The sequence below is a fragment of the Amblyraja radiata genome, chromosome 9 (genome assembly GCF_010909765.2).
Source record: "Amblyraja radiata isolate CabotCenter1 chromosome 9, sAmbRad1.1.pri, whole genome shotgun sequence".
Classification (NCBI taxonomy): domain Eukaryota; kingdom Metazoa; phylum Chordata; class Chondrichthyes; order Rajiformes; family Rajidae; genus Amblyraja; species Amblyraja radiata.
In genome coordinates, this window is record NC_045964.1 from 8,846,000 (window position 1) to 8,859,348 (window position 13,349).

Sequence of the window (13,349 nt, forward strand, 5' to 3'; positions counted from 1 at the left end):
TCCCCATCTTCTCCCCCCCCATCTTCTCTGACCCCTCTCACCCTGGCCACAAACTCTTTGAATCACTCCCCTCTGGAAGGCGACTCCGGACTGTCAAAGCTGCCACAGCCAGACATAAAAACAGTTTTTATCCACGAGTAGTTGCTCTACTCAACAGCCAAAAATCTGTAGCCTCCATTTGATCTGGTATTTTGTTGGTTCACATGCTTGATCAATGGTGTTTTATCATTAATGTTTTAGTATTATTAATGTTTTCTGAGTCATTCGTAACTGTCACTGTATGTCATGTTGTTACTTGTGGGCGAAGCACCAAGGCAAATTCCTTGTATGTGAATACTTGGCCAATAAACTTACTTACTTAAAATATAACAGAACTTTATACTGCACACCACAGGCAAATGTTGAGTAAGACGCCCCTAAAATTGTGCTATCATGTACCGTTTTGGCTATATTTTGGTAAACATAATTCCGTTTTGCGTTCTTTCATGGAGATCCTTGAGACATTCAGTTCTTTCTTTTTATACCTTCTGTTTTGCAATCTTTCTCGTTGAACCCTGAGATGTTCAATTCTTTTTTGTTGCATCTCTTGTTCCCTTCTGCTCCTTGCTGCACCTCGATGTCTCTTTGCATTGTTCCTTGACAATGCTGCTTTTCGTTTTATCCCTCTTCTTGGCATGCTGTAAAAAAGTGATAAATATCTATCATGATGTCGATATTTATAAACATCTAAACACAATTTTATCTATTAATGAATGCAGAAGTATCAGATGAAAATGACAATGTTTATTTTATGATTATAAATAAAAACCGTTTTGGCTGTATTTCGGGAACATTCTTTCTCGGAGATTCTCGAGACATTCAGTTATTTCAAATTCCGCACGAGCAAATACCGGGCATGGCAACCCTCCCTCGACTGTGCAGGCACGGTCGACAGGCCCAGCAAATGGGATCGCATTGCCCAGGCGCAACTGCCATGTACCGTTGGGTCAACGTTCTGACAACAGTCAAGTACACACGGAAGTATTAGATCAAATTGGCGATCTGAAAATTTTGCTGGGTCCGGCAACCGTTCCCCAACTGTGCAGGCGCGGCAGACAGGCCCGGCAAGTGGGAGCGCACTGCGCTGGCGCGCCGCCGCCAGGCCAGACAATCCTGCCCAAACTGTGCACGCGGGGATACTGAGCCTGGCATCCCTCCCCAACTGCGCAGATGCAGCTGATGAGCACGGCAAGTGGGAGCGCAGTGCGCATGCATGACCGCCACGTTGAAACTTGTCCCATTCACAGTAAAAAAGTTATTTCAAGTTTATAAAGTGAATTACTTTTAAAATATAACAAAACTTGATGTTCGCCTGCAGAGTGCAGTGATGTATAAGGTGCCCCTGAAATTGGTGCGCTTTCGTGCACCGTTATGGCTGTATTTCGGGAACATACTTTCTGTTTCGAGCTCTTTCGTGGCGATCTTCATTCCTTTTGGCTCGCTCTCTTTCTTGTTGCTTCCTGAGACGTGCAGTTTTTTTACGTTCATTTTTTTCAGCTCTTTCGTATGGTGTCTCTTGTGCCCTTCTTCTCCTTGTTGCATCTCGAAGTGCCTTTCGGTTGTGCCTTGACCATCCTGCATGTCCTTTTCTCTTTGGCATGCTGTAAAAAGAGATAGATATTTATCAGAATGTAGATATTTATAAACTTCTAAACACAATTTTATCTATTAATGAACACGGAACTATTAGATGAAAATGGCGATGTTTATTTTATGATTAAAAATAAATACCGTTTTGGCTGTATTTCGGGAACATTATTTCGGCAATCCTCGAGACTTAGTTATTTCAAATTACACATGGCCCGGCAAACCGCCCACAACTGTGCAGGCGTGGCTGACCGGCCCGGCAAGTGGGAGCGTACGGCACAGGCGCGGGTGTCACGGGGTCCCTGTTGTGACACCAGTCAAGTTTGCATGGCAGTAGTAGACCAAAATGGCGATCTGAAAATGGCTCCGAGCCCGGTCGCACTCCCCCAACTGTGCACGCGCGGATAGCAGGCCCGGCAAACCACCCCAACGCGACTAATGGGCGAGAGGGGGAGAAGTGGATGTGAGGGGAGGGGGTAGAGGAAAAAGGGGAGAAGAGTGGTGCAGGGAGGACGATGAGGGGGGAAGGGAAGAAGGGGGAGAGGGGAAGGGAGAAGGGTAGGGGGAAGTGGAGAAGGAGGGATGGAGCGGGAGGGGGAGAGGGGGTGGAGGGGAGAGTGGAGTTCAATATACACTCACTGAATCCATCCCTGTGAAAAATTAGAGACAGTGTTTTGGATCTGGAAGCGGACCAATAAAAAAAAAAAACTGAAGGATTCAGACACCTTTTTATTTGCACAAATGATTTTATTGTATTAATTTTAATATATTAATGTTTAAAATCCATGCATTGAAGGAAGAATTTTTACAACCCATCTGTGGTCCCGAACACCAACCCTAACCCTAACCGGGCATCACCCGCAGGACAGCATATGTCAGCGTGTGACAGGGCGCACGACATGATGAGACACCCAAATGTTGCCCCTGGATTTTGAACGTCCCAAAATCCTGGGGCGACGGAGACACGTGCCTCACCCTCGCGTCACCACATGTGTCACCATGCGTCACATCCCGACCACGACGAGACAACCAATTTTCAGGCTGTCGCTGAAAATGTCGCCAAAGTGGGACAGGCCCTTAAATCCCTCACCCCACAGAAGAGGGAGAGAAACTGCAAAGTCATCTGCCCGTGTTTGGTCCATATCCCTCCAAACCTGTCCTATCCATGTACCGGTCTCTGTCTTTCTATGTCTGTCTCCATCTCTGTCTGTCTCTGTCCTTTCTGTCTCTCTCTGTCTCTCAGGACTCAAAATTAGCGGTTGCCTATGGCATCCCACAGACCCGCGGGGCAACCTAAAAGCCATGCCATTTTGCCCCGCTTGGCAAGCACCCGGGACACCTCTCGTTCTCTCTCCCTCTCCGTGTCTCGGGTCTCCGCCCGCTCCTCGTCCGCCGGCATGGCTGGCCGCCTTACACATGCGCACAACCACGGCCAGCACCAAAGATCCTATAGCGAGGATCTTTGACCAGCACATCATCGGCCATGGTTGTGCGCATGTGCCGCCCTGCACATGCGCACTGCCATTGCAACTGGTCGGCGTCGGCCACTTTCTCCCTCCCTTTGCATGGTGGGAGATCTGGCTGCCATTGCTGTCCACTCGCCGTGACCGCTGAAAACCAACGCAGACTCACTCGCTGGAGCTGGAGTAACTCCCTGGAGTAACTCTTGCTGCTTGGTTTCCTGGTCCTCCAAAAATATTCTAAATGGAATTCAAACAGAATTTAAACACCACCACCAAACTCTGAAAAATAACAGCCTATTGCATTTTATCTGTTTATTTATTGTGTATATGTATACTAGACTAAGTGGGACCCGTTGGGCCCAGCATCACACGGGAGGGCTGGTCACCAACGCAATATTCCACCTCTCCACCAATTGCAATACTGCTCGCCAGTGGGGGGGGGGGCTGTCTGTTGCGCTAGTATGGGTGTTGCGGGCCGAAGGTACTGGTATCCAGAGGGCTAGTATAGACATTGTGGGCCATATGGATGCTTGGGCAGGCATCCAACTGTTGCAACGATTTTAAAAGCCAAGCCAAGGCAAACAATTGGGCTGCAGCCACCCGACAACCAAAATTCATTTTGTGAACACAAACTTGTTAAAAAAAAGGGGAGGCAAACAATTGGGCTGCAGACCCCTGACAACCAAAATTCATTTTGTGAACGAGCTGAGCGAGGTGGCCAAAAATGACGGCCGTAGGTGGCGGCGTTCTCTCGGAAATCGCACCACAGTCGGCCAAAAGCGGTCAAGATCAGAGATTTAGTTATATAGATATGGTCTATGGTATATAGACACAGTGAACTTTTATCTCCTGTTCTGTATTATGTTTACGTATTCTGTTGTGCTGCAGCAACAAGAATTTCATTGTCCTATCTGTGACACATCACAATAAAACTCTTGACTCATGACGGACTTAAACAAGAAAGGGTTCTTGTGGAAAAAAAGAGCTACCTTAAATTTAATTGCTTCTGGTTGGGTACCTATTGTAGGGTGAAGACTATTCCATGCTTTAATTGTGCGGCGGAACTCCATGGAGCAGCCAGCATCTCTGGAAAGAAGAAATTGGGTGACATTTTGGGTAGAGACCCTTCTTTAGATTGTTCTGGTTTTAGTTTAATTTAAAGATACAGCGTGGAAACAGACCCTTCAGCCCACGCCGATCACCCGTACACTAGTTCTATCCCATACATTAGCGACATGTCAAGAGTCAAGATTGTTCTATTCTCTCATGTCCCAGTGAAATCCTTACTTGCAGCAGCACAACAGAATATGTAAACATATTACTCTGTAAACAATGTTATCAATGAGAAAACAAAACAGTGTATATTTATATGTGAATATATAGCTATATATACACACACACACAATTTCCCTCCTTGGATTAATAAAGTTCTATCGTGTAGTATTGCGTGTGTAGGAAAGAACTGCAGATGCTGGTTCAAACTGCAGATAGACACAAAAAGCTGGAGTTACTCTACAGGTCAGACAGAATCTCTGGACAAAAGGAAAATATTACGTTTTGGGTTGGGTCTGAAAAAGGTTCCTGCACACCTTTGGAATGTGGAAGGAAATAAGAGCACCTGGAGAAAACCCATGCGATCAAAGGGAAAAGGAGCAAACTCCATACAGACAGCACCCATATTCAGGATCAATTCCGGGTCTCTGGCAATTTTAGACAGCAACTTTATGGCCAATGTACTGCCCCATAGTCCTGAACTATTAAAACCTACAGTAGCTGTAAAGGGGGACATAGCATCACTTAGAGATACAAGACTGAAAATGGATAGTTTCTTTTTTTTTTTTTTAGTAACCAAAGTTATCAACGTATAATTTTTTGTGTGTTGGAAAATAAAATTTAGTGGCACAGCTGGTGGACTTGCTACCTCACACGCCAGAGATCTGTGTTCGATCCTGTCCTCGGGCACCGTCTGTGTTGAATTCACAAACTCTCCCTGCAAGCATGTAGGTTTCCGCCCACATCCCAAAGATGCATTGGCTTTGTAGGTTAACTTGTCTCTTTAAAATTACCCCTAATGTGTAGGGAGTGGATGAGGAAAGTGGGATAACAGAAATTGTGTGCATGGGGAGACAAAAATGCTGGAGAAACTCAGCGGGAAAGGCAGCATCTATGGAGCGAAGGAAATAGGTGATGTTTTGAGTCGAGACCCTTCTTCAAACTGATGTGAGGGTGCAGGGGGTGGGAAGAAGAAAGGAAGAGGAGGAAGCCCAGGACAGAAAAGTCTGATTCGGAATGGGAGGGGGAGTTGAAGTGCTGAGCCACCGGGAGATCAGCTCGGTTATTGCGAACCGAGCAGAGGTATTGGGCAAAGCGATCGCCAAGCCTAAGCTTGGTCTCACCGATGTAGAGCAGCTGACACCTAGAGCAGCGGATGGAATAGATGAGGTTGGAGGAGGTGCACGTGAACCTCTGCCGCACCTGAAAAGACGGCATGGGTCCTTGAATGGAGTCAAGGGGGGAGGTAAAGCGACAAGTGTAGCATTTCCTGCGGTTGCAAGGGAAAGTGCCAGGAGAGGGTGTGGTTTGGGTGGGAAGGGAAGAAATGACCAGGGAGTTACGGAAGGAGCGGTTTCTATGGAAAGCCAACAGGGAAGCAGATGGGAAGATGTGGCCAGTGGTGGGATCCCGTTAGTAGGCTAAGCTGAAGAAAATCAGCGGGTGAGGCAGCATCTATGGAGTGAAGGAATGGGTGACATTTCGGGTCGAGACCCTTCTTCAGACTGATGTCGGGGGAGGGGTGTCAGGAAAAAAAAAGGAAGAGGCGGAGACAGTAGGCTGTGGGAGAGCTGGGAGGGGAAGGAGGGAGAAAGCAAGGATTACCTGAAATTGGAGAAGTCAATGTTCATACCGCTGAGGAGTGAACTACCCAAGCAAAATATGAGGTGCTGTTCCTCCAATTTGTGGTGGGCCTCACTCTGGCCATGGAGGAGGCCCAGGACAGAAAGGTCGGATTTGGAACGGGAGGAGGAGTTGAAGTGCTGAGCCACCGGGAGATCAGGTTGGTTATTGCGAACTGAGTGTAGGTGTTGTGCGAAGCGATCGCCAAGCCTGCACTTGGTCTCACTGAGGTTGATCATACGCTGAATAATCCAACCAGAATTTTGTTTGGACGTGGAAAGAAATTATAGAAATTGCATTCTTTGCAATGTGTAATGGGAGATAAGATATTGTATTGTAATTTTGCTGCATGTCATTGTGGTATATATCATGTCTTGATTGGTGAATATGTTTAGTTTGTGACTTTATTTGAAGCAGAAATAATATGTGAATGCTTCATTGACCATAATTCTGAATGGTAACTACGCACTTCGCCCGAGCACATTATCGCACGTGTCATGCAAGCCGTCTTAAATGACCACCTAAACTGTCATTTGGCAACCTAAAAAGCTGCCTATGTTGCCCGCCTGGCAACAGGGAAAAAGAGTTAAGCGAGAGCCCTGTGTCTGTCTCTTGCTTACCAGTCCTCCCCCACTTTTTCATCAGAAACCCACCCTGAAAGTTGGGCATTGAAGCTCCCCTAATGCTCCAGTGTAGTGCCAAGTAACAGCTATCTTGCTGAAAGAATTGTTGTGATACAGCATGGTGTTCCTGAAGTCCCACACCAGACGAGCTACCCAACATCTGCACTCTCCTTGACCGCGTCCTTATCATACCGCCAAGTTCAGCTGAGGCTCAGCTCAGGACATTTTAGGTAAAAAAGAGGGAGGTGAGTACATGGGGGTGATGGTTGAGGAAGATATAATGGCAGTTGAGACTTTTGGACAGGCATATTGAAATGCAGGGAATGGAAGGCTACAGATTACGCGCAGGCAGATTCAAATTGGTCTTGGCATCACGTGGGGCACAGACATTGTGGATTGTGTTGCATTGTTCTATGTTGTCTAAGGTCATTATGGGACATACAACAACTGAAAAGTTAGATGGATCAAAGGCTGAGGGAATGTGACCATGAGAGTGAGGTAATGCGCATTAGAATGTTAAATTCTGGTAGGACATAGAATAAAGGCAGAGACCTTATGAGCTGATATTTAGAGGGGCCTTGGGGTGCAAGTCCATAAGTATAATTTAGTTTAATTTAATAATGTCACATGTACTGAGGTACAATGAAAAGCTTTTGTTTGTGTGCTATCCAGTCAAATCTATGTACATAATTACAATCAAACCATCCACAGTGCACAGATGAAGGGTACAACATTTAGAGTAAGATAGTCTGATTAAAGATAGTTTAAAGATAGCTGGTCAGGACCGCACTCTAGCTAATGAGAGAACTGTTGAGAACTATCTAGTTGCCTAGTGACAGATGGGATGAAACTGTCCCCAAAACTGGAGCTATGCATTTTTAAATTGCTGTACCGCTTGCCTGATGGGAGAAGAGGGAGTAACCTGCGTGAGACTGGTCCATGATTTAGCTGATGGCTTTGATTAAATTCCTGGAAGTGGTGACGTAGGTGAATAGAATAATGAAGTAGACAGCTGGTCTGCATGCTTTCATTGGCTGAAGCACTGACCACTGGAGTTGGGACATCATGTTTCAGTCATGCTAAACAATTATTATGGAGCAATATACAGATCTGGTAGCAATGGAGAGAATGCACAAGAGATTTATCAGGGTGTTGCCTGGAAATGAGAGCTGTAGGTATGAGGATTGATTAGAAATGCATGGTTGGTCCTCACTAGAACATTGGATGCTTAGAGTTGCCCTTATAGAAATTTATAACATTAGGAGAAGTATAGACAAAGTCTTTTTCACAAGGTAGGGGAGTGTCGAACTGAAAGGGACAAGTTTAAAGTAAGAGGGAAGAAATTTGAGAGGTCTCCAGGGAAGAGTAAGATTTGCAGAGAGGGTGATAGTTACCTGCAATGAGCTGCCAGAGATGGTGGTAGAGGCAAATACAAATAAAAGGAATTTGGATAGGTTTAAGACCGGAAACAGAGGAAATTAGGGTCTAATATAGGCAAATAGGATATGCGTAAATAGCTTTCTCAGCTGACATGGACAAGGTGTACCAGAAAGACCCATTCAGTGCTGTATGATTCAATGATTTACACATCTCAACAATGTTTGGTCCTGATAGTGATTTCCGTAACTGTGCCACCTTTATCTCCCTTTGTTGCTCCTTAAAATCTAATTTCAAGCTCAAAATAACTAAAAATTGCAAACATGTAGTACGGTGCATTTGTGTGACACCATTTACAATACAAGAACCGTTATAACATTTACTTTTAATTTTTATACTATCGTTGTGAGATTAAAGTTCCTTTCACATACATTGCACCAGCAATGTCTGGAAGTTCTTTACAGAGTTTCCAGCAAATGCAATGCAAGAGAGCTTTGTATGCTAGCCCTTCTCCATTAAGCCTTTGTAGTAGATGCGGCAAATTTTACCGTTGCCCTCAGCATAGTTCTGTAACGTAGGGTGTCTCAGTCTGCTGCATTTAATTGTGGATGGGTGTTTTTCTGACTGGAAGTCTTTAACAAGTGATGCACTGCAGGTAGAGCAAAAAGGACTTGACGTTTCAATCCGTGTAGTAAGTCGGCACTCTTGCTATTTGCAGTGGGATTGGAGTGGCGAAAGGTAGGGTTGGTACATCATCGGGGTCATCAGGTGGGCACCCTCCTTCATTGACGTTTCATTGATAAGTCCACAATATCTCCAGAGGGCCCAAAGGTGATACCTGGCATCGCAGTTACACCCCCGTCAATTCCATACCCTCCTGTCTTCATCTCGCAGCCTAACTGTTATCTCTCCTTTTGATCCAAAGCCAATTGCTGCTTTTTTCTGCAAAATTTGATAATGACTTGATCGCTTGTTGGAGGGAGCGATCCCTCACCCCCATTTTCTTTTAATAGCCTGGTCGTAGATGTAGCAACAAATCCCCTGCATCCCACTTCGACAGGTCATTAGTGGGGCCTTTGTTGTTTGAAACATAAATGACTCAGATGAGAATATGCATTGACTAATTACTAAGATCCTTACATCGGAAGACCAGCATGTTTTGAACAAAAGTATAGTTTTCAGCAAGCTTGCAACCTTCCAATAGCAGTTTATGTTAGTCTCAAAGTCCATCTCTGGGTATAGTTTGTAGAGCGCACTCTTGTGTTATGCAGATCTACAGGATGAATCTCAACAGAAACCACTTATGTTTTCCAGACCTTCCTCACGTGTGCACAGAAGGCAAAGACTGATGGTCTTATCCTCGGGGCAGTTATTTTGAAACTCCCACTGCATATAAAAGATCCGACAGGGACTGTTCTTCTCACCAAAAGCCAACCAAGCTCATAAAATCCTCTTTAACCACAAGTTCACATGCATGCTCTTGAATCTTCCACTTTTGCTTGTTCTGGTGTTGTGCCAGATTAGTCATGAGAGGCACTGGTGTTATGATCATGGAATCAAAAATTTAAAACACCTAACTAGGATTCAACCTAACCAGATCCCTAGACTTCTGGTTAAATACACAATTCAGCTCCTAATTCGCAGCCCTGCAAATTATGGCGCTTCCAGTGATCACCCAGGTATTTCCCCCAAACATGGAAGGACATAAGTCAGCACCATCTATTCAGAAAATAATATCCAAATCCCCATCATTTTTTCTAACCTTTATACCAATTAACTTAAATCACTGACCTCTCTGTAAAGATGATAGATCCTTCCTGTTGACACCATCTCGGGAGATGAGTGGACATCCACTTCATCCGTTCCTCTACACTTTTATTTATTGTGTATTCCCTTTCCTTGTCTGTCCTTCACAACTGATTTGCCAAATTTATGTTCACATAATCAGTCCATTAATATCTTCGAGGCCCAGAACGTTCTCACTCAACTATTAATATAAAAAATGCTTACCAATAATCTCGAGCAATTGCACACAATCTTGTTTTCTTTTCTAAATGGTTAAGTACTTTGATTGGATTGAGTGAAACTATATTCTAATACAATAAAAAGGACAGCTTATTTGACAAATAACATAATTTCTCTATGGGAAGAATTGATCATCACCCATTTCAAAATAAGTATAATTTAAAATATTACATTTTAAACATGCAAACTGTCAGATGAAATCTAAACGCCCCTTTCTATTAGTATGGTGATATTTGTTTGGATTGCTCCATACTTTATAACTAGTCTGTAAGTCAGCTTAATCAAGCGTACCCCAATATTAAATAAAAAGGTTATAGATCTTAATTGTCTAATATTTTCTTCCATGTCTGCAGTATAAAATTTGGACCCCTGGCTTGTTATTGCAAGTAACCAGGGGAAGCATGTGGAGACCGATTTGGCTGAATGTCCAAGACAAGAGGAGGCAAATCGGCTTGATTTATCTTGCCTGGTTGATGAAGGTTTAACTCTGCCGATCTTAGTAATGGCTCAAAGCCGACTGGTGGAATGGTGAGAAAAAGGAATGGTGAGAAAAATTTGGTGCGGGCCCTTCAGTTGAAGCACATCCTCCGTGTTGCTCGCCAGACAGAACAGCAGCGCTTCCTCCTGACCACGTGAACACGAACTGTTGCCGCCCCAGGCTGCTGCAATCGAACTTCTCCATCTAATTTGGTGCCTTACTCGATCCGCTCGGTCTCAGAGCTTTCAATACCACCACTTCCATCCACCCCCGCTCACCTGATCTTTGAGGTAAAATAGCTAATCTTCCCGCCCCGTCCCCAGTTGTACCAAGATTAAAGGGGCCAGCAGCGCAACCAAGTGGCCTGACTTGGAAACATGTTCGTGATCTGTTTTAATACAGAAGCGGGGTGGAAGGGATCAGAAGCGCGGTCCCAACTCCACAAATTCTGGAGTGCAGAGCACAGCCAAAGCACGAAGTATCACTCGAATCCTTTAATCCACATCCCTTCAGACCTGGAGGCCGTAGCTGCACAGACGAGACGGGGATAGACTTACCAGAGGGGCACTACTCCACTGTCCTCACACAATCTGGTCAGTTGGTGAGTGAGTGAGTGAGTGCAAAAGGAGACTATTAAACAGGGCTTCACCAGCAGCAAAGTTAGTCCCACATCACAAAACAAAACCGTGAGCAATTATGCTGACGCAGTCCTCCTCGGGGGGTTCATAAAAAAAAAAAAAAGCTACCAGCTCAGTGTATTTAAAGACGCTATTGAAAATTAATTTGAGTCTATCTGGAGTTGGGAACTGCAATGTGTTGTTTTTAGTGTCCGAGCAGTAACTAATGTTTTCACACATGCTCAAGAGGAGTAGTCATTACCCCTGAGATTTCAAGTGTCTCCCCATCCCCCCCCATTCATCTGATTCCCAAGTGCACTTTGGCCTCAACACTGCAATATAACCTGACACCAGTTGTCCCTATCCCATATAACCCAGAGGAATGAACTCTCCTCTCCCTCCTCTTTATTTACAACGGCGAGCAACGCTAAATTTGCAGATTTCATGTTCCCGTTTTGCTTTACTAAGTTGTCACCGTGTAATACTCTATTCTGAATAAAACTAATCAGCAAAAGTATATTGGTCAAGGCTTAAGTACAAATATAGTACAAATGATAGATAAGTTGCATTCTGCAATGATCACGTCAAATACTAAGCATGTTCTGCAAGCATATAAGCAAGTTCGGTATTCCAATAAACACAAGGAATCATGGGATTTGTCAATGGTCGTTCAGGTAAAAAAAAAAGCAAACGCAGCGCTGAATAAATTGTGTATAAATTGTTGACTATTCTACCAATGAATTAATCCTTAATGCGTTTGCTACCGCAGGATTCCGCCGATTGTTGGTTAATAATTGGATTGATCTCCTAAACCAGTGGCCGCGGATCTTTCTGAAATGAAATCACTGGAATTAATCCATTAACAGAGCCACTCTGCTGCTGGATTCTAAGTTGTTCCTGCCTTCCCTCTGGAACCCTCCTCATCCCCATCAGATACTGAGTTCCCAGAGCCCTGGTTAAACGCAGCCGTTCACGGTTAAGTCTGTGAAACTGACCCCACCAGAGACTGCGGACAGGATTAACGAAAGAAAGGACCATTCCGCCTATTGTAGCGGGTGGCTGTTCATGAGGAATGCGAGAGAGAGAGAGTGGAGGAGTATGGGGTGAGATTTAATTTCCAGCGGCATGTAAATGACGGACCCACAAGGATTGACACTGCAATGGCAGTAGCGACAGTGAGAGCCTGTTTAGTTTGTTCATTTTCAGCTGAATTGAAAAAATAAAACACAAAGCAACCTGAATGATCATGGCACTTACTGCCAATGTTCTACATATTGCCATTGATAAAGTTACATTACTATACCACAAAGAGTGAACAAATCCAAATATATCACAAAGAACTGAAAACGTTTGTTTGCCAAAGTTCTTACCAGGCACACCAATAACTGCAATGAGCGTGTAACTGTTATACCAGTATCTCAAACTAACTGTTATGTTCAGTAGACATAATATTGCTTAAAGCTGTTTTAGACACTGGTATAACAGTTATCCCTCGGTAGCAGACAGCAATAAAACACCAAAGCATAAAGCAATAAAACCAACAAACACAGTTTTGTACAAATGAACCATAAATACAGTTAATAGTTTTGAAAGCCGTATTTTCTTCCCTCGAAGAAGCAAAACTGGAGGAAAATACGGTTGAAACACACGTCTGTATACACGCAGCAGCTGAGCTGGCCAAAATGTTCATCGGAATGACCTATGATCTGGGCATGCGCAGTTGAAAAACTCGTTTTTTTAAATATTTGTTTTGGAAACAAGGCATTAAACTTCAGAAATTAGACTTACCCTCCCACGCGAAAAACATCCGCAGCTTGCGTCCTATTTCCGCAAATTCAAGCCCATCGAGTCTTCGGAACAAATGGCGTTAATCGTCCAGTTTTAAAATAACATCCAACGATGTGTTCAGGCGTCGTCCTGATTTTTGTATTAACCACGGTGCCTCGATGTTTATGATAGTCTGAATACGCCTACCTACATATTATATATAGGGTATTGGTAATCTATGATTGCCAACCCCCCTTGTTCCTCGGAGGGGAGATGGGAGAACCCTGTTTAGAAAACCTCTAAAACCTACCCGAGAGCGAGGGGGGGGGGGGGGGTGGGACACCTTTCACGGCCTCCCTTGGTTCCCAGAATTCACGCAGAAGGGCGGTTACCTCCAGGTGCTAATTTCTGCAGCTCACCAACTCTTATCCAATGTTAACCCTCTTCCCTTCCCCGTAGCCGACTGCTCCTTGATGCG

The 13,349-nt window shown here is 44.5% G+C and overlaps 2 protein-coding genes and 1 long non-coding RNA gene across 3 annotated transcripts in view; 1 reads left to right on the forward strand and 2 right to left on the reverse strand.

The window, feature by feature from the left end:
• Window positions 1–12,854, reverse strand: part of LOC116976748 (DEAD-box ATP-dependent RNA helicase 42-like) — a 51,917-nt gene extending 39,063 nt beyond the window's left edge. Inside the window, exons 1-3 of the mRNA XM_033026647.1 lie at window positions 12,712–12,854; window positions 1,434–1,640; window positions 515–677 (exon numbers count right to left, since the gene is read on the reverse strand). Coding sequence (XP_032882538.1) covers window positions 515–677; window positions 1,434–1,640; window positions 12,712–12,794 — 453 coding nt within the window. The 5' untranslated portion in view covers window positions 12,795–12,854. The remainder of the gene's footprint in view (window positions 1–514; window positions 678–1,433; window positions 1,641–12,711) is intronic.
• LOC116976742 overlaps window positions 1–13,349 on the reverse strand; it is a 415,857-nt gene that overhangs the window by 144,544 nt on the left and 257,964 nt on the right. The gene's annotated exons all lie outside the window — the stretch shown is intronic.
• On the forward strand, window positions 2,558–10,420 carry LOC116976754. The gene is made up of 3 exons (XR_004413043.1): window positions 2,558–2,669; window positions 7,990–7,996; window positions 10,410–10,420. It is a non-coding gene; the product is annotated as an uncharacterized LOC116976754 (long non-coding RNA).